At 45.4% G+C, this 21,442-nt stretch overlaps 1 protein-coding gene across 1 annotated transcript in view; it reads left to right on the forward strand.

Annotated features, from left to right (window-relative positions):
* The window catches only part of CDH4 (cadherin 4), a 401,822-nt gene extending 384,360 nt beyond the window's left edge, over positions 1 to 17,462 (forward strand). Inside the window, exons 10-16 of the mRNA XM_072350023.1 lie at positions 3,326 to 3,579; positions 5,636 to 5,778; positions 9,207 to 9,440; positions 10,215 to 10,448; positions 14,081 to 14,220; positions 15,301 to 15,465; positions 17,035 to 17,462. Coding sequence (XP_072206124.1) covers positions 3,326 to 3,579; positions 5,636 to 5,778; positions 9,207 to 9,440; positions 10,215 to 10,448; positions 14,081 to 14,220; positions 15,301 to 15,465; positions 17,035 to 17,241 — 1,377 coding nt within the window. The 3' untranslated portion in view covers positions 17,242 to 17,462. The remainder of the gene's footprint in view (positions 1 to 3,325; positions 3,580 to 5,635; positions 5,779 to 9,206; positions 9,441 to 10,214; positions 10,449 to 14,080; positions 14,221 to 15,300; positions 15,466 to 17,034) is intronic.
* Positions 17,463 to 21,442: the final 3,980 nt, after the last annotated feature.

Below are 21,442 nucleotides of genomic sequence, written 5' to 3' on the forward strand. Positions count from 1 at the left end.
GACTTGATGATTGTTATGGTCCTTTCCAACCCAGGCCATTCTGTGATTCTTTGAATGGCAGTGAGTTAATGCTGGTGGAAGCATGTGAGCTTGCGAGCTTGTCGTGTTCTGTGGCCCTGGGCTATGCGTGTGTGTCTGCAGATGCCACTTTGCTGAAACTTTAATGAAGACATCATCTTACCTGCTAGATGATATTTCAGCAGGGTCTTTGTATTTATCACCCTTTATTGTTCTGTAATGACATTTGACAGCCTTATCTGGTGCAATGCTGCTCAACCTCTACAAGCTTAGCAGTAGTTCTAGATGCACATGTGTATGGACACATTTATGCATTTAAGTATACCTGTATGTGTATGTCTATATTTTCTGCCTAAACAAAGAACATTCCACAAAGTAAAATGGGACTATTTAACCTGCATTGATATCGACAGCCAGTCTGAAATTCAAATGCCAACACTCTGACTGAAAGCAAGAGAGGAGCTCTTAATCTAGTGAAGTGTCATGGCTGTAGTTTAAGGCCACGTCAGAGTGAAGAGCAGGGATTTACAAGATCATCTCTGCTACGCAAGGATTTTTGCATAATGAACCATCCTTTATTCAGAACATGCAAGCAAAAAGCAGGGCAGATTTGTCAAGACACCATAGATTCTGGTGTTGACTTTGCACTGCTGTGTAACCCACAGTGATCACAATGCAAAGAACCACATGAAAATCCTATCTTGTCAAGCTGAGCTCAAAGCTTGAAATTGCATTGAATGTCTTCCGTATATAACCTTACCTTATCCTCTTGGGCACTCAGAGTTTCTTACCCTTATCAAGCCTGCGAGGCTTTTTGGCGTATTTTCAGCAAGGAGAATGAGTGAAATTGCTTGTGATTAAATTTTCATGGTGAAGAAGGGAAGGCTCTTAGGATTCCACCTTCTTTGAAAGATTTTGTTCTTGGTTAATAAGTGAATATGCTTAAAGGCTAGGGGAGTGTATGAGCACCAAACTGGGTGGCCAGTTAGCACTTGTTCTTCATAGCGCAGCAGCAGGCTCTTGCTGGTTTGATGCCTGGTAGAGGTTGAAAACACAGGTAACAAATTAATTCAAGTAATGAACCTTTTATGTACAGATCCTACAAGGCTGGATTTTTTACATGACTCTTTAGGCTGGTTTTACATAACTCCTCACTGCTGCAAGGAAAGGGGTTTGCATCTGGGCTATAGCAATCACAGACAGTGCAGAGAAGCCCTTTGGAGTTCAGATGGAGCTCATGATGGCCATTCTGCAGCTGCTCTCGGTAAAGCTGCATCTGCCACTCCAGTCCGATCACCAAAAGCATAACATTTCCTTTTTCTGTTCATGCCTTTTCCAAACCATTTTCCATAACGAAACCCTAATCTTCAAAGGAAGCCTTGATCAAGGGGAGAGAGCAACTTCTTACACAGCTGAGACATCGCAGAATCTGGAGACAATCTCCAGGAGCAGCAGTGGCTGCCCTGTGGCAGCTGGCTGAGTGAAATGTTATTATAAACTCTGCATGGATCAGAGCTGTGAATTTATAATGGAGATGCTTCTGAAGCTGCAGTTATTATTTGCCTCAACAATAACATAAGGCAGATTTGTTCTCTTTAGTTAAAAGTACCTTGAGTAAAGGGGGGACACGTGGCAAGCCCTCGGCTTCACTCTGCTGCGTCTGGGCAGGAGGTGTTCATGAAGGAAGGGAGGGTGCAGGAACTGCAGGCTGGTGTTTCAGAGACTAAAGCGTGATTCTGGGACAGCCTGTGAGGTGGGTGTTATAGGGTGAATCCTGTACCTGTGCTGCATTTCTGCATCCCTGGTTTTGGAGCTCCCAGGAAAGAAGCACAGCAGGTGAGTGAGCAGCTCCACAGATTTAAAGGGAAAAAGAAAAGAGAAGATTTAAAAAACACAGGTCCAGTAGATCTGTGTGTGGTCAGTGTGTGTCCAGTGCACCATCAAACAAGGAACCCATTCCTGCATCTGCCCCCAGTGCTGTTCAGAGCTGCCCCCAGCACTGGGAGCTTCTGCAGTGACAGGGTACTCCTGTCCAGGACAAGGTTAGCAAACAGGCAACAGCTGAAAAAGTACAGAATGGAGGAACATGAATTATAGGTGCGTGTAAGGAATTGAGGAAATGTATTAGCTGAATTGTTTTGAGACCTCAAATAGTGTTTGAATGAGAACTTTTACCATCCATCTATTTTGAATGCAGCAGAAGTCTGTGAGTCAGTGCTAGTGGGTGTACTGGGAATCTTTGTGCTTCCTTTTATTTATTAAATGTTGGCCCTGCCTGTCAGGAAACCATTTAGCAGTAGGAGCATTTGCACTTCAATCGAATAGAGATTCCACTCTTTTACCTTTTGCCCCTGAAATTTGTTTCTCAGTTGTAGTCTCCTCTGGTTGGATTTCTCTCCTGACAATGCTGTATTTTAAACAGACCACAGAAGCCAGCTCTGGCTGATGTAAATCTGTGTGGCTGTACCAAAGTCAATGGAGATGTGGCATTTTACACCAGCAAGGTTTTGCCATGCCGACTCAGCACTGAGGTGTGAGCAAGAACGGTTACATGTGTACACTGCAGAGGTGTGCTGTTGCATAACTCAACTCCCTGGTAGATGATTAGCAACTTCCCTCACAATAATTAGTGGGATGGATAGGAAACTATTATATTGCTTCTGTTTGGTCCGTTGTGCCAGCAAAGCCCTTCACTCCTTCTGGCTCCTTAGACACAGCATCTTCACATGCATGTACACAAAGATCTATGAGCACGCAAAGAACATCTGTGCAAGCACACACACAACTTCCAGAGCTGACCAGGCGCTGTTCCTTGTGGCTGAACCTTTGCTTATGATGTTACTAAAGAGGAAAAGTGAGAGCATTTTAGGATCGTGGATCCACACAGGCTGCCTCAGTCAGAAGCTGTGAGTGCAAATAGAATGGTTCTGAGCAGGCTCTGCCTGTTGCATTTACAGCAAACCCTCGGTGGGTTTGTTCATTCAATGCTAAACTAACACTATCAGCTTCTGGTTTGGAAACTACTTTGCATTGGAACCAAACACAGGGCAAATCCTCCCTGGTGGCTGCAATTTTTACTTTGTGGTTGTTGTTTTTTTAACTATTTGGCCCTCGAAATACTGGAAGACCAAATCCTTGCTGGACCGAAGCTGGTCTGGATTTACCCCTTCAGAAGAACTGTGCTCAGAAGGAAATGAGATGAGGCAATGACTTTGATATCATCTGCCTTCTAAATCTTGCAGCTTTCAGCCAGAAGGTAGGATTTATTCCCTGCTTGGCTCTATTCTTGCTTGCTTGTTTGTTTCAGGCAGTCGACTACGAGATGAACAGAGCATTCATGCTGACAGTGATGGTATCCAACCAAGCTCCCCTGGCCAGCGGAATCCAGATGTCCTTCCAGTCGACAGCAGGAGTCACCATTTCAGTTACGGATGTCAACGAAGCGCCGTACTTCCCAACAAACCACAAGCTAATCAGGCTGGAGGAAGGAGTGCCCATGGGGACGGTCCTCACCACCTTTTCAGCCGTAGATCCTGATCGCTTCATGCAGCAGGCAGTAAGGTGGGAGAGCAGGCAGTAAGGTTGGAGCTCAGGTCTGCACGGGGAATTTCAGCAGCAGCTGAAGTCTAATTCATGAGCTAATGTAGCAGTGCAAGACCTGGCAGGTGCTTGCAGCCTCCGTTGGGTGCTTGCAGAATGCCCCATGAGCTGGTAAATCCCACACACAGAAGTTTCTTTTTTGCTCCCAGTCTGTAAGGACTGTGGTGTTTTTGGCAAAGCACAAGCACTCTGTGTGACCACAGCAGAGGCCGCATAAACCTCCATCAGTGTTGACATTTCATGTCAGGAAGAGTGTGCAGTATTTCACCTGGCACAGCGCTGTCTGCTCTAGAGAATGATTGTTTATTCACTGCCTTGTTCTTGTTGTCTTTAGACAGGTATTGCAGCTGCTAAGGAGAGAGACCCTCCAAACTAACAAGCCAGTTTTTCTTCTATTCATTTTGAAATACTGGTCTTGGAAGGGCCTTTGTTTCCCTGACATGCGTGGCAAGGCTGGTTCTTCAGAGGAGAGAGCAGTTTGTTTGTGGCTGAATGCTCTCATCCCCAGAAACAACATCTGCCATTCTGGGGGGAGGACTGTCTCTGCTGAGCCCTTCATGTGGTCGCACAGTGCCTGTGCAGGCCTTGTAAGGCTTGCTGTAAATAAGAACAGCAAAAGTACTTTTCCCTGGGGCTCCCAGGTCACACATTCTGTGAATCGCAGAGCGCTTTGCTTCCCAGCACAGGTACAATCTCTTTTACTGCCTTTTCTTCAGGGTAGCCTGATGCCAAGGAAGCAGTGAGGTGTTGTTACGGTCCTGTAGCCATGCAAAGGTATCTTTTCTTCCTTCACCACTGACAATGGTAAATTAGGAAAAAAAGATACCCTAAAAGCTAAGCTTACGAATCCATGGTGAGCAGTTCCCAGAGAGCTGATCCAGCTGCTGTTGCCTTGCACACTGTTTTCAAAGCCTGTCTCCAAATAGTCTTTAATAAGGTGAGGTTTTACAAATACAAGATAAGGAAGCGGGAGCATCTCCATGCAGGCACAGCTTGGCACGGCCAGTGTCACACCTCAGGTTATCCTCATTAGCCACAGACACATTCACAGGGCCAGGCTGGATCCCTGGTCATTTAGCTGTGCAAGGGCAAGAGACTCACAGCAATGATATTAAAAAGAAATGAAAACATCCCAAAGGGTCTAGCTCCATAAAATGTAATTCTTTCCTTTGGCAGGGACTTGTGCCATTGCTTTCCTGCTCACATGGATTCACGCAGCTCAAGTTTTGCTTTGAGTTTCAGCTTCAGGCAGCCCATTTCTGGAAAGGGATATTCACCAGCAGCCAGTTGTTCTCCTGCTTGTGTATCTCAAGACAAAAAATTGATATCAAACTGTCAGCAGCTCTGAGCTCCCCGTGAAATAAGCTCAGCTTTTGTTTGCTCATTTCGGTGTTTTATAGCATGGCCATTTATTAGCTTCGAGTTTAACCACAACTCAAGCTCTATAAAACAGAGGCAGAAATCCATAGCCAGAAAGAGAAGAGAAGCAAGAAAACAAGCAGGTGAAAAAGTCTGGAGAACGTAGAAAATCTTTGCCCAGAGCAAACCATGTTCATAGCTGGCCATGTAAGACCTAAACAGACTGGGGCTGAGTTGACCTAATACTCAAGAATCTGCCCAAACATGAGCTAGTTTGGGAAGGGCAATATAACAGGAGAGGGCAGAAATCTGCCCCTAGATCAGGTGTATGTATGCAGTGATCACTGCATACCCCATTTCCTCTTGGCTGCAGAATCCTTGGGCTAAAGCACTCCCAATAGCAGGAAGCTGACGTGTAAATGGCACTTAATGGGGGGGGGGGAGGGAAAAAAAAAACTAAAAAGGAAAGAAATAGACAAATTGAATAATTGTAGAGGTCAAAAACCAGCTACTCAATTAGTGCTTTGTTTGTAAACAAAACCGCTTATCCAAAGGTCCTTTGAATCATGGGTCAGGAGTCCAGAAAAACCTTATTTCAAGCAATATTAAGGATATGTCAGTGAAAAGACTGCCATGTATTTATTTCCTTTCTCTGTAGATACTCTAAGCTGTCAGATCCTGCAAACTGGCTGAACATTAATGCCACAAATGGTCAGATCACTACTGCTGCTGTCCTTGATCGAGAGTCAGACTACATTAAGAATAATGTCTACGAGGCCACATTCTTGGCGGCTGACAATGGTGAGCCCAGGCTTCACATTGTTCATGCTTCAATAAGACTCTAATGTGATGCATTAAGAGAAATGATGCCCTGACAGAGTTGTCAGTATAAGTTATCTTTTTCCCAGGTTTTTATGGTCAAAAATGTGAAAGTGGGATGGGAAATTGCTGGAGTAAATTAAATGTGCACAGTATACAGAGAGTGTTATTAAGGGAAAGGGAGGGCAAATGGAAAATCGATTTGGGGAGTTCACTGTAGCGGTGTAGCCTGAACTTAAAAAAATATCAAAGGGATGTGATCTCCAAGGGCTGTTGAACACACCGGTCCTGGTAATTGTCCCAAAGGCACTGATCAGAGCATCCAGGAAGCCTTCCATCAGGAAACCAGAAATAATTGCAGGGGATGGCAGGAGGGTATTAAAACTCCATTGAATTGCGATGGCCTTCATGAAAGGTGTCTGTCTGTCATCAGAGCTAATCTCTGTCCGTTATGATTTCTGAGATGTCCAGCCACCATCAGAGCATCTGGACCTGGTGTACTTTATTATCAAAGTTACTGAAGCCAGCACAGATCTTCTCACAGAGCAGTCGTGGCTTGCCCTCCTCTACTCATTAAAGATCACACGGTGCTTTCAGCCAAATTAACTGTGAACCTCAGTGCCAGACTCACTCTAGGTCATCTCCATTGCTGCCACAGCAGCTTCTTCCCCTCTCCCACCTTCAGCTTCCCCCTGCGGGGTGCTGGGTGCTCACACCAAACCTGAGCTACTCCTGAGTAACAGAATTCAGTTTAGACTTGGTATATTGCTTAGACACGGTGCTTAGACTCTCAGGATGGTTTCTGTGTTAGCTCTTGTTGTCCCTTAGCCTGAATGGTGCCGCGTCTGTCTTAAGTAGACATGGTGATGCTTGGAGGGCTATGTAAATCTTGCTTGCTGTGTGTTTTCCAATTTCACTTCAGTCATTGCATCCTGGGTCACAGGGACAAGGCAGACTTGAAGAGTTTGAATGCTAAGCAGAAGTTCCACACAGCCAGTTTTGCCCCTGCTTTGTGCCATCAGTGGTAGGGCCACCTGCACTGATACATCCCAAGCTTCCCCTCTATGAAGGCAGCCAGGGCAGAGAAATCCAAAACAGCCCAAGGACTTCTGGCAACATTTTTCTGCAAGATTCCCAGGGCAAAATGGATCAAATGAGCTGTCTAAGGCTATGTGCAAAAGCAGTGGTACAGCTTGAACCCATCAAACTAATCCTCTCCATCTGACCTTGCAAATCCAGGGCACTTAGTACAACATGATCTGAAGTTAACCCCTTTCCTTGGCTTCGGCACTGATGCTGCGATGCATCGGAACCTCCACATCCATCATTCAGAAGCTCAGAAAGTGAGGACCTAGATAAATCTCTGTATTCTGAAAAATTAATCTATCACTGGTATATTGCAGATGTTAAAATGCACATAAAGCAACACCCTATTTAAAATTCTGTCTAGAGTGCTTAGGATAACATCAAAAGTTTCATCTAGACTAATAGACTCTTCATATTTCCCCCAGCTTCTCTGGTTTCATGTGCTCATCAAAGAAAGGCTCTGGGTTGGGGTTTGTTGGTGGGGATTTCTCTTTCTTTCTTTCTTGAAGCAGCAGCATCTTGTTTCCTTAATTTCTTTTTGCTACTTTCAATATATTATAAAGGAGTAGTTTAGCCAAATACTCCTTGGAATACAGCAGTTTAATGTAGATGCAAGAGTTGCACGTTCCCCTCTTTTTTTTTTAATACTCTTATTGCTGTTTCAGTCTTCAATTCAGGCAATGGATCCATTTCTCCACTGAAGTGTGTTCTGTTCTAGTTTACATCTCCTGGGCACAAAGTGTGAGGATCCTTTGTAGTGCATCAGAACCTGCTCTGTGCACACCTCTGCTCTCTCTACATAAGACAGCTGAAATGATATGGAATGTTGCATGGTTTGCAATAGTCAGATATGAAAGTTTCAATTTCCATTTCTCCTGAGTTTACCACTAAACTGCACTCAGGGGCACAAAGAACCAGAAATACCAGGAACTTGGGCACAGTAACACCCCCATACCCACGCAAAACTGCATTTGCTCATGAAGTGATTGCAGAGTATTTCAGCCACATGCAAGGCAGTGCCTCTCAGGGCAGCTGGTTTGCATTCAGCCTATCTCAGAAGTTGTGGAGGAGCTTAGACTCTGCATTCATCCCAGAAAATAGGAAACATGAAAACAGTGCAATCACTTTGCTTGGTCCTAGAATTCTATTTTCATGTTCAGTGCTGGTATCCTGATGAGCTGTCTGTCTCTCCAGAAACTTTAAAGGCCGATCAAAGACATTGTTTTAGAGGGAGGCCTACCCAGTGCCTTCAAGATGAAAGGGTGAGATCAATCATTGAAGAACTTACGTGGGAGTCATGAAAGAAGGATTTCCAGGGCTCCTCCAGAGTTTAAGGTTCTCTTACAAGAAAAAGAAGCAGAAATGGGAAAGAATGTAGACAGGAAAGCCCGTAGATGCAAAAGCAACACCTGAAAGGCTAGTGAGGGGAAGGTTTGTGTAGCTTTGTATCCAGAATGTAAAGAATTGCTGAAGCAAAGCTACCTGAGAAGAGAAGCCTGAGCAGAGTTGTTGGATGTGTGCATGGGGGTAGGAATCAAAAATACCACACTATTTCTGGAGCAGCTGGTCACTGCTAGGCAGGGTATCGCTTTGTGTAGCTGGGTCACAGTCAGGCAAACGTTGGTTGGAGGACCAAGGCTGCTGTGCTGTGGCACCCCTGGTGGCTGGGACAAGTGGGGAGAGGCTGAAGAACTGTACATTGGGACACTGTTGCTGCCATGGATTAGGAGCAGCCCCTCATGTTTGGTGTTGATTGGCTCTCACTGTAGGTTTTGAGCAAGGACCCTTCACTAAAGCTTGGACTGGCTGTGGATTAGGTTATAGAGTTGGGCTTTTTTTGGAGCAGTGTAATAGTCTGCAAATCTACAAACTGGCTAGCCAGTGCTACTGCAAATGCTAGCGGAAGGATTACTCCATTTGTTTATTTTTTCCTTCCAAGCCCTCTTCTTCCTCCTTTTAGCTGTCTTTTCAGATGGTTTTTCCTCTTCAAAACAGCAGTTACCAGAATTTGCACTAACAGCCTGGCATCACCTCCTTGTATTTTTAGCATTTGACTAAAGACATTGCTGTAGGCTACAAATCTGCAGAGCTGAACCTCCACATTCTGCAGGAGTGAAAAACAGCACCATTATGAGGCTTGGGGAAGTTTTAATAATGCCTCTTAAAGCAAGGGACCGTGAATGTGCAGTATGTCCCTGGTAAGGTCCAAGGAGGGAGGGAGAAAATCCTGGTTTATTGAAACTAGGAGGCAGAGTGGGGATGGTTCACTGTATCATATATCTTCTGCTTCCCAAGTAATGGGCATCGGTTCTTGTTCTGCTCAGGTATACCCCCGGCCAGCGGCACTGGCACTCTGCAGATCTACCTAATCGACATCAACGATAATGCTCCTGAGCTGCTGCCAAAGGAAGCACAGATCTGTGAAAAGCCGAACCTGAATGTCATCAATATAACAGCCGCAGATGCTGACATCGATCCAAACGTTGGGCCCTTTGTCTTCGAGCTGCCAAGTGTGCCATCTGCGGTGAGGAAGAACTGGACCATAACACGACTGAATGGTAAATGGGGCAGGCAATCCTAAGGACATTTGGACTCCGATTCACTAATGAGGCCACGTGCAGTTTCAAACTTCCAAACTTTCTGACTTTTTTTTATCTGATTTTTATTTTTTAAAGCACATTATAGCTGATATTATAGACAAGATAGTTAATCAGAAATGATTTGTATCAGACCTGCAGCATAACTCTAAGAGCCTTGGCACTTGGCGTTTTTTGATGCAGTTCATAATTATGAACGGTTATCAGTACTGAACAGAGTATAAATCATCCATAATGGCCAAGGGGAAAAGAGCTATTATCAGTCTTCCTTATGTTCCAGTGTAATTGTCATAAGCCACAATCAGGATCAATGTTCATTTCTCTGACCATAATTGCATAAAGGCAGCCTTTTAATTTACCATAGAACCAGGAGGGCTAGGTAAGTGTGAAGATCACCAGTATGTGAAAGGTTTTTATATTGCAGCATGCAACCACAATTGGCCCTAATTGCTCCTCTGATTAGTAGTAGTTTCAGCAGAGGATTGAAAACATGGAGCCCAAAGGCTGGTTTTGCCTTCAGAGCAGGTCCCTAACACTGAGTGGCCTGTGCCCATGTGATTTGAGGCTCGGCCCCACCGCTGTGGTACCCGATGGGAGGGAACCTGAGAAGGATTGACACAACTGAGCAAGTTGTGGATAGGGTTTGGGCTTCCCAAATCCCCCAAGGAGGTTGGGCATGGCTTTGTGAGCCATGGCTGTGGTCTGCCACACGTCTGTCTGCCTTGGTTGCTCCAGGTGATTACGCCCAGCTTAGTTTACGGATCATGTACCTGGAAGCCGGTGTGTACGATGTGCCAATCATTGTGACGGACTCAGGAAACCCCCCCTTGTACAACACGTCCATCATCAAAGTGAAGGTGTGCCCGTGTGACGAGAACGGTGACTGCACCACCATTGGGGCGGTGGCTGCTGCAGGACTGGGCACGGGAGCCATCATCGCCATCCTGATCTGCATCATTATCTTACTAAGTGAGTACCGCAGGGGTGACACCACCGAGGGATATCACATTTCCCACCAAGCTCCTGTTTGTCCCATTAAGTGCTTTATTTCTTAATGAGCCATACAAGCTCTGTGCAAAGGACTGAGCCGTGAGCTTTGGGCTGTGGGTGGTGACTGGCGTGTGTGCATTCAGATTTCCTTTACTGCAATGTCAGCAGGGCAAGCATGGGCTGCACACTTCAGACGTTCCTTTTTAAGGCTTCCAGTAGCTTTACAAATACTCATTACATCTGACAACATCCTGTAGGTCATGAGTATGATCTGATTCTCCATGTTTGGCAGAGAAGGAGTTGGATGGCTTGTCTCAAATCCTATAGCAGAGTGCTCCACAGCTCTGGGGTCACTGCCTGGCTGTGAATGTACTGGTTCCCAGTTCCAGATGCACTGGTTATGTCTGGCCCCTGCCAGAACCAGTGCACAGCTGTGATCTTCCAGTTTGTGAATCCAAAGAGAAAAAAGCAGTGGTAGTTAATCTCACTGCTTGTAAAATTGCAATGGACTGGAGAAGCAAGGGCACTTTTGAGTGTTTGCAAAGAAAGAATCTCCAGTGTTGGGGGGGCGGGGGGAGGAGAATTCGGGCTGGGGGTGATGTAAGATAACACAGAGCCACATCCATCTCAATTGCCCGGCAATGCCATTAGTCCCAGATTTTCATGAGCATTGCCAATAACCATGTGTGCACACATTTTAAAATAAAAATGATATCATTATAACTTCAAGCAGGAGTTGGCACAGTAGGGATAGATAAAAATGAGTGCCGAAATGAACAATGAGGTAAATATTCATCAAGAAACACAGGATGAAACCATGGGGCTCCCATTAAAGCTAATGGGAATTGCGGTGCTAAATCACATTTAATTTTTACCCCCAGTGTGTTTAAACAGAGAACAGACAGAGCAACGTATGCTACAAATGTCACCTAATGCAGTTATGACATGGTACATTAAGAGAGTGGGTCATCTCTGGGCAAATATCCACCCTCCTGGGCCAGCAGTGGAATATGCAGCAATGTAATTGATTTGCCCTGTCAGTTTGGAGAGGGAGCAGCAAAGCCACTGGCTGTGCCATCCCCATTCCTCATCCAGAGCATCCAAGCAGGTACAAACATCCCCACACATAGCTACGATGTGCCCATTCTGACCTTCCTTGGTTGTGTGGTCCCAGCAGTGAAATGTTTGATGCTGTCCCCTTCACTACACACATTTGCTGTGATTGCAAGCACCTGTGGGCTTCACCACCCCATGACAGATTGGCTCCTGATGATGAGTTCATAGAGGATGGGAACACAGGAAGAGTCTGCACCACAGGTCCCTGAGGTGATAAAACACACAACTTCCTTCTGCTGCTCTCATTTAAAACCAGTGCTAAAATACGATTCAAAGAGTTGAAAATCCTATTGACTGAAATTAACATCAGGTGAAGGACGTTTGATTCGAGAGATTCTTCTTTTCATTTTCAGATACATTATCCCTTTTTAAATTACGGGTTTTATTACAAAAGCTTATTTTTCCATTCATTGTAATTCTAATTGACTTTTTTTTTAATCATTGAGAGCTGCAATGCACTGCATCAGTGATGAGAAATGTAATTTGCAACGAGCAGAGTTTTTCGGCTTCCTCCTTCTGGTGTTCTGCCTCCTTTGTATCTATTCTATATCGTGACCTCTGAACAAGAGCCCGCAAAAAGGCAGATGGATGTTTTTGTGTGTGCACTGTTTGTCCATTTTAGAGTCAGAGGGTCAAAGTTTGATGGCTTGAAAAGAAAGAAGCAGCAAGGGGACGGGTCTGAGGGTGCTCAAGTGAAGGAAGTTTCTGTCTTTACCTTTGCTCAAAGGGTTTTTCTTCTTCCTAATACCTGATGTATTAGCTGCACAAATAACACAGTTGGGAGAAGAGCAACGCAATAAAAAATCTTGAAGAGTGAAGACAATAGATTTCAAGAAAAACTACATGCAGAGTGAAAATGGGTCTAACAGCAGTAATAGCGCTTCCCATTTCTACAGAGTGAATAAAAGGAAGGAGAGTGCACTACATCCGCTATTGACACTTTGAAGGTCTTGGGTTTTTTTCCAAGCTATCTGTAAAGGTGTTAATGGTACAGTTTTTTTTTCCACAAGTGCATGAAAAAGTAGCATTTAAAAAAAAAAAAAAGGAAAAAAAAACAAAACACTGGTAACCATTATAATATTGTCTTTGTGGACTAGGCAGGTATCTTGTTGTGAGAGACTTGAAAAGGAAAGACAAGAAAAGGACTTCAATAGTCTGCTAAACAGCTGAGGTTTTATATTGCAGATAAAGAGTTACATTTTCTTTCCTTTTCATTTTTCTCTCTTGAATAGATGCAGGATAAGCACTATCTGAAAACAATTCTGTTAGCTAGCAGGAAAGGATGGCAGCCAGTTGGCACACAATGGCAGTAATTAGCTGTCCATCCTCTTCTGCTCACTTCACTGAATTCCTGTTGGGTATAAACACCACCGTGCTGGGAGGGAAAGCAAACATCCTCCTGACCCATCTCTCTCTGCAGCGGAGCTGCTGGCTGGGCTGCCCACCCCAGCCCCTGTGCACTGCAAAGGAAAGAAAAGCCATGCAGAACACGAGTTGGTGGGAAGCACTGGCTGTTTGTTCTCCTCCACAACGAAAGCTTGGGATCATCCATCCTACTTGGGTTTGCTTTCTGTTGTCTGCATGGCTGAGGTCAGCCCAGATGAGATGGAGCTGTGCCACATGTTCCCACCTCCACTGTCCATTCAGCCCTGCCTTTGGCATGTGCTGAATGCACAAGCTAACGTCCCATCTGATGTGATTTCAGAAGTTTAGAAAACTTACCTCACTTAGCAAAGAAGAAAATGAATGAGTCCAAATTGGATTACGTGACCTAGCCTCCCCAGAGCAGACTTTCTTAGCAAACTGTAGGCACATCAGCAGAACAACTGCCAAGGCAAGAGCTCACAGCCTGTGCTGCCATCAGAACACCACTCATGCACCGGTGTTGTTCATTTGTCCGAACCTGTTGGCTCCTCAGCAGCTCCCAACCTTTTACCTTTACCATTTTATGCCCTTTGTAGAAAAAAACAGGATTTAGGTCCAATCTCTTCAGAAAGGTGCCATTTTCACACTTGCCTCTTGCTTTCCTTTGATAGCTCAGTCAACATTCCTGATGGAGCTTAAGGAACTGTTTGGATTGGAGGCCTGTCACAGTATTCACAGCTCCCACTGACCTCTCCCTGACAAATGAGAACATGCAATAGGATTACATTTTATTCCTCTTACTAACAGCCAGTGACGTTTCTCCCACAAACTCACTGTGGTCTGCAGTCTACATTGTAAGTCACACCATATGCAATTAATTCAACATTTGCTCAACACATGCTGATATGTGCAGAGGATTCCTGCACTGGAGGTGATTTGAAACATCACTAGCCTCTACCATCAGCGTGAGCTTTGTCTATGTAAAATGGGACTACTGCTGTAGTGGTGGCATTGAGTTCCTCTCCATGTGGTTGCATGAAGCAGGACAGGCTCTGGATGCAGGTGAGGTGCGAGGTGGTGCCAATACCCTGCCATGCAGCACTGCTCACCCGGCCCCTCTGCTCTTACAGCCATGGTGCTGCTGTTTGTGGTGTGGATGAAGCGCCGGGAGAAGGAGCGGCACACCAAGCAGCTCCTCATTGACCCCGAGGATGACGTGAGGGACAACATCCTGAAGTACGATGAGGAGGGCGGTGGAGAAGAAGATCAGGTGAGACGAGCCAAGAGCAGCCGTGCAATCTCTATCAAAAACAGCAGAATCCCCATCCCTTGCAGTCCTGTACTCCTTGTTGTGGGTTGTGTTCCTGCTTGTTTATACCCAAGCAGCTTTATTGTCTTCTTTGTTGGGACACTGATCCCCACCTAATGGAAGTGAAGGGCCTGTGATACGTTGCTCAAGCAAACAATATGACTGCACCACTTAACAGGGATCGGGTCAGGGACTTTGCCCAAAACTTGCAAAGTTCTTACTCAGCAAAAAAACAAAACCAAACCCCTCACAAGTAACGTTTCTTTTCTCTCATCACTGACAAGTTATTTATAAATATTGCTCCTGGAGACTCAGTCATCCCCATCTGAGCACAAGAATAGTTTCACCAGCAGAACAAAGTACTGTTATAAACATCCAAACTAGCTGAGTATCTGGTTTCAGGCAACCGCACTGTGGGCTTAAATATTTCAGAAAGGAATCGTTAAAAATAACAGCAGAGGAAGAGCAGCAAAACACCATTACCTCCATGAATACATTTTTAATGAAATATTACCTGGTTCTCGTTCCTTGAAAGAAACCTACTCTGCTGGGATTTTTCACAAGCAGAAAGAACATAATTACTTTAAAAGACCTACATGCATAAATGCAGTGCATATTTTAATATTTTTACTTCTGTACAAATGTAATTGGAATAACATGTCAACCAACGCTCTGTCTTTCCATTATATTCTGAATTTCACCCAAAAGTAATGCACGCACCTATAATATGCAAACCGAAGCTGATTTTTTATCCCAAAGATTTTGAGACTGTGTTAAATATTCAAAAAGTATTTAAATATTTGATTTAACTTATGTTTTAAGATACACTCTTAGGAAGTCAATTTAATGAGCTGCTCAGAAGTTAGGTTTGCCTGTTATTTAGAGAGATGCCACATACCCAGGGATGAGATCTGGCGTTGAACGTCAGCTAAGAAAGGATTAAACCCTTCAGCTTCATTGTATGTTCCTGCGATGTCAGGAGAGTAACTGATCTGAAGGAAAAGCCCTTGGTTTCACTTCGTGCCTTTCCATTTGTCACAGGATTACGACTTAAGCCAGCTCCAGCAGCCAGAGACCATGGATCACGTGCTGAACAAGGCACCTGGAGTCCGAAGGGTGGATGAGAGACCGATCGGTGCTGAACCACAGTATCCTATAAGACCAGTAATCCCCCATCCTGGGGATATTGGTGACTTCATAAATGAGGTATCTTCTTCAGGGTGCCCTGTATCACATATTAAAAGCTTAAGCAGCCCGCACCAGCTGTGCATTGCTTTCCTGGCTGTATTAATGAGCAAGTGATGCTATCCCTCACACGAGGCGCCTAATTAGAACCAGAGGAAGGATTCCCATGAGCAAAGGAAGCAGGAGTTGGCCTAAGAAAGGTGCCATGGCTACAGAAAACCAAAGTACAAACAAAAAGCCCAGGATTTCTTGTCTGTGGATATCTAAAATGCCTTGCTTCTCAGCACTCAGGAAGGCACTGCAACAGGGAAGTGTCACCATCCCTGGTGGCGGTCAAGAAATTTGGAGATGTGGCACTGAGGGATTTGGTTTAGTGGGCGCAGTGAGGTGTGGTGGGGTTGGACTTGATGGTCTTTTCCAACCTTAATGATTCTGTGACCTGATCCTGTCCTATTTTCCATTGCTCTGAGTGATGTAGTTGCTGTCAGTATAAACACTGGCTGGATGTTCTCTCACAATGTGGCCAGGGAGACAAATGCTTTGCCTAACATCAGAGCACCATTCGTGGCTCCTGGACTTGCAATTAACCATTTGGGCCAGTTTGCATCTTCTGGTGAGCTTCGTATGGTTTAGGCCTCAAAGAGTTTGCAGAGCACATTCATCTCTGACCAGATCTTCCTTTATTTTATGTTAAATTATTGCTCCTTTACCTACTGGTACAAACATCTATTCATTTAGTATTTCTCATCTCATTTTTTAGTTTTAAAATGGGCGATTGACTGGTTACAAGCCAATCAATGCATTATTTCCTCTGAGACAAAAAAAAAAAAACAAAACACCATTCATTCCATGAATCAAAAAAAAAATAAATGTTAGAGCGATTTAGTTCTGTTATTATATCAATTTCCTGCTGTGTTTTGTCTCATTCTCATCTTTAAAAATTCTCTCTTTTTTTTGCTCCCGTCCTTCACACATTCACACACATTTGTGCACAGGAAGGTTCTCTCTTGTATATGAGGGAACTGGGTTGAAGAAGAGGAGGCTCAGAGGAGACCTCATCCCTCTCTACAGCTCCTGCAAGGAGGTTGGGGTGAGGTGGGGCTCAGCCTCTGCTGCCATGTAGCAGCGACAGACAAGATGTGACAGCCTTAAATTGTGCCATGGGACGGTCAGGTTGGATGTTAGGAAACATTTCTTCTCTGAAAGAGTAGTCAGGCACTGGCACAGGCTGCCCAAGGAGTGGTAGGGTCGCCGTCCCTGGAGGTGTTCAAGAAAAGGGGATTGGGCACTGAGGGACGTGGTCTGGAGCAGTCACACACATGGGTTGATTGTTGGACCAGATAATCTCAGAGATCTTTCCTACCTTCATGATTCTGTGACCTTATGCCCTGGTTGTTTGTGCAGTGGGACACACTGCATCTCCCCACTCTGAGCCCAGAGAACTCTATTCCACTCTACATTTCTTGGTGCTGAGCAGCAGGAAAGCAATCCTTCGTGTTATGACCGCAATCCCTTAGCTTTACACCCACACCTCCTTCCACCCTTCCCCATTGCCGTGGCAGACACTGACACATCCCTGTATCCCTCCAGGGCCTGCGTGCAGCAGACAACGACCCTACAGCCCCCCCATACGACTCACTGCTGGTCTTTGACTACGAGGGCAGCGGCTCCACCGCCGGCTCTGTCAGTTCCCTCAACTCCTCCAGCTCCGGGGACCAGGACTACGACTACCTGAACGACTGGGGGCCGCGCTTCAAGAAGCTGGCAGACATGTATGGAGGAGGAGAGGAGGATTGAACTGACCTCACTTATTTAAAAAGAAGAAAAAAACAAACCAACAAAACAAATAGAAGAAGGAGAAGAAGAAAACAAAAACAAAAGCAAACGATTAAAAACAAACCCACAGACAAAATTAGCGGGAAGAGCCGATGCAGAAGCAAGAACTGTACAGATGTGGCAGCTTTTTTAATTAATATCCCCTGCTGACTGTATTGTTATTTTTAGTGGTGATTTAGGAGGTTTCTTTTATTATTTTTTTCCCTTTTCTTTTCAGTTTCTCTTTTTCGTTAGGATATTGAGCTGTCTCGCATGAACACTTGTCTCTGCTGCAGGTTTTTGGTTTTGGTTCTGGTTTTTGTTTTTAATGTCAGCTGGGATATTGCTCGTTTATCTGCTTTATGACTAAAGAGAGTGAAAGGCACTCTGTCTTAACTTGAATTTCTTAGAACAGAAGCACTGTTTTTAAAATATATATATATATATTTGAAAGTGCCTTTTGGTGCATGTATCAGATTCCCTTCAATCTCAGGAGTGATGAAAACAAACACACAACCATCCTGGGCAGCACTCCCTGTGACCCTAAGCCAGTTCTAGCTGGGAAGGAGTTAACAAAAAGGAACTGTGGAGATTTATTGTTTCTTTTCTTTTTTGCCTTTTTTCTTTTTTGTTGTTGTTGTTATTTGTTTGTTTGTTTGTTTGTTTTTAGGGGGTGACTCACTCTGGGGTGGAGAGGCTGGGGGGGGGGGGCGGGTTGGGTTATGTTTTGAGTGGAAATCTTAACAGCCATCTTTAAGCCTCAGCAGGTGGTGAACCAGTCATCATGTTGTATATAATTCAGTGTTATCAGATGCAAAATACCGACTAGGGGCTCTGCTGTAACCTGGTCACACTCAATGTAGCTGCATAGAACTATAGCATTGATAAAGCCTTTGGTTATCGCGACAGAACTCTCCAACAGCCCTTGCCTACACCCTACAAGTAAATCGTGAATTGACCAAAGGCCCATTTGTTTGTTTTTATGCTATCGGCGTGTTTTGGCTCACAAGAGCAATGTAAATACCTGTGGGGTTGTGTGGTGCTGTCCCACGGCCCCGGCCGCTCCCCCAACCTCAAGGAGCGTGGGGGCACCGCTGCCATCCGTGAGGATGGAGCTCAGCCAGTCCAACGTGAATGCCTTGGAGCATCCGTAGCCAAAGCTCAACACCGTCACGTAACTCAGCTAACGTGTGTCCGTTCTATTCGATGGGTAGGCACTGCTATCTGTAGTAAATGTTTTGGTTTTGGGTTTGTTTTTTCTTTTTGGAGAAGTGCAACGAGGGCCTGTTCAGTATCTTGTGGTTAATATGCTCGAGCATTGCCAAGCAAGCGAGAGGTTTTGCAGCATCCAGGCGTAACTCCACATCACTATTATAAATGGTAGCATACTACCTAGTTTATATGTAGGATCAGTTTAACCAATAACAAATAGTTATTAGCTTTTTTTATTACATTTTTCCTTTACTGATTTGGACTAGTGGGTTTCTGTCTAATGTTTGTAAAATGATTTAGACTGCATGGATGTGTAATATAAACCACATTTAATGGATTATGAGCCACTTAATTAACGTGCTATGAAATCTTGGATTACCTGTGTTTTATATTCTGCAGACGATTTTGCAGTGGGTTCGCTACAAATTGTACAAGTGCTTAGATCTATTTTCATTTAAATCCAAGAATGTGCACAGTACCAGAAGGTGATTATCCAGGGGATAATCGCGCTTTTTTGATATCTTGATTCATTCTCAAGTTGAATGCGAAGAGTTAACCAAGGGGGGGGGGGCGGGGGGAGCGAGCGCATGCACCGAGAGAGCGCGAGAGTGAGAAGCAGAGAGCTTGTGCCAGCGGGTGGGCCTTGTTTCAGAGGGTGCAGACTGGGCTGCAAGATCGTCTCTTATCGGTTTTTGAAATGCTCCTAGTGCATTTTATATTTCACTGTATCATATTTTCTATAAAATGCAATTTCTGTAAATTAACGAGCATTTGAAATGTGTCTTGTATGAAGTGGAAGGTGGTAAAAGTCTGCCCGAGGGGACTCGCATGTCACTGGTCTGTTATTGACCCCCAGGATGTGACCTTTCCTTTCCCCTTGGTCGCTCGGTCTGTTTGTCCATCCCCTGCCTGCAGAGCCGACACGAACGCTGGAGGACGCACAGTGAGCAGCTTGCACCCATCCCCGGGAGCAGTGCTGGCACCCAATGCCTTTCCTGTTTGTGTCCCGGAGCTCACACACACCCTGCATGGCCACACAAGAGCCGCCCTCCCCCCAGCAGCCTGCACCGCTCTGTTCCAGCATTCCCCATCACCCGCTGCTCTTACCCAGGGGTAAGAGCACCTTGTCACCCTTATTTCACCAACCAGACTTTGCACCCTTGCAGAAACTGCCCACCCACAACAGTGAATAATGAAAGTGCAGTCAGTGCAGTGTTCTGTGCCCTGCACTGTAACCTTAGCACATGGCTTTGGCTGCTGGGCTCCCCATCCAGAGCTGTAGGGCCATACAGCAGTGAGCTTCTTCCTTCTCGGCCAGGCAGGAGATGCCATCAGCCTTCAGCTCGTCTGAGCAGTTCAGGTTTTTAAGGACATTTATGCAACCTAAGTCAAACGAAAACTGTTTGAGTGATTAAAAATAAACCATTGGAAACTTTTCTTTTAAGAAATCAGCGGATATTTTTCTGCAGCGTTAGCAATCCAGCCACTCCAGCCCCATAAGCCTATAAATCAAACTAGTTGATTATCTTTCAACCCAGTTCTGCTCAGCCTCCCTCCATAGGACCACCTCCTGCTCCACCACCACCCTGCAGTGCTGCACTCGTGGCCCCTTCCCTCCAGTGGAACAGGCAGAAGGTAAGCAAAGCTGCACCTGGAGCAATGAAAATCAGAATCACAGGGTGGGTTGGGTTGGAAGGGACCTTAAAGCCCATCCAGTTCCAATCCCCTGACATGGGCTGGATGCCCCTTACCAGATCAGGCTGCCCCATGCAGATCCCTTTTTGCAGATCTTTCTGTGCATTCATATTGCTTCTGCTCTATAACCCAGCTAAGAGAACATCCCATACCTTTCAGGTTGTGTGGTAAGAAAACTTCCTTCTCAAGAAGGAGCAGCAATGCAGTGGCGCAGCTGCCCAGGGAGTGGTGGGGTCACCATCCTTAGAAGTGTTCAGGAGCCGTGGAGCTGTGGCACTGAGGGACATGGGCAGTGGGCACAGTGGGGCAGGGTGGGGATCTTAGAGCTCTTTTCCAGCCTTCATGTTTCCATGATTAAGGATCTCATAGAAGTGGCGTTGTCATTCACACAGGAGGTGACTGCAGCTTACCAGGAAACAAGGTGGGAAAGCACCAACATTCCTTAAAGGTCACACAGGCTTACTCTGCCATTAAATAAATGCAAGCATTCAATTTTAGGAACAACTAAGTGAGTGGTGCTGACACATTGGAGCCCCCGTTTTTTCCATGCCATGGGGGGAGGAGCATTGCTTTTGGACAGGCAGAGGGGAGCCCATCCAAAATACCCTTTTCACATCCAATTCCCTCACATCTCATACAACTGTTAAGAGCTCCCAGCAGTGTCCAGGGTATGAGGACAACAAGAGGGAGGGGTATTAGGGGTGACCTATAAGGTCTGTTCTGGGTGTCCTCTGCGCTGTTATAGTTTGGATTTTGTTTTTGTGTTTTCTTGTTTTTGCTAGACCAGGTGATGCCACTGCTGGCTGCAGGGTGGAGGTGGGCACTCCAATGTGCTTGCAGGGTTTGAATCCACCAACATGGGCTGCAAGCGTTGGAGGGTCATAATGCTCCATGCAGGGTCTGTGCAACACAACACACCAAGATTGCAGCTTCGTGTAGTCTCAAAGAAAACACATTAAGGTCAAGCACAGGGTTTTAGTTGTGCTGTCTTTTGGCGCTCTTCATGGTGAAAAGAATGGGGTTGGGGTTGGGGTTATGGGGGGTGCTGTGTGTGATGGCAGCAGCTGGGCAGAGAGCTGCCCATACCCAGCGCTAAGGGGGAAAGAATCCAAGGCATCTCGGGCCACACAGACCCACCTGCAGCCGCTCACCACCAGGTGTACATAATGTAGTCAGTGCTTGAAGCAGTGCATCAGAAAGGCAGCAAAGAGCCACGGCGACGTATTGATGTATCACTGGAGCACTTTTTGTTCTGAGTTTGCATGTTCCCGGTGCA

Source organism: Excalfactoria chinensis, chromosome 15 (genome assembly GCF_039878825.1).
Source record: "Excalfactoria chinensis isolate bCotChi1 chromosome 15, bCotChi1.hap2, whole genome shotgun sequence".
NCBI lineage: Eukaryota > Metazoa > Chordata > Aves > Galliformes > Phasianidae > Excalfactoria > Excalfactoria chinensis.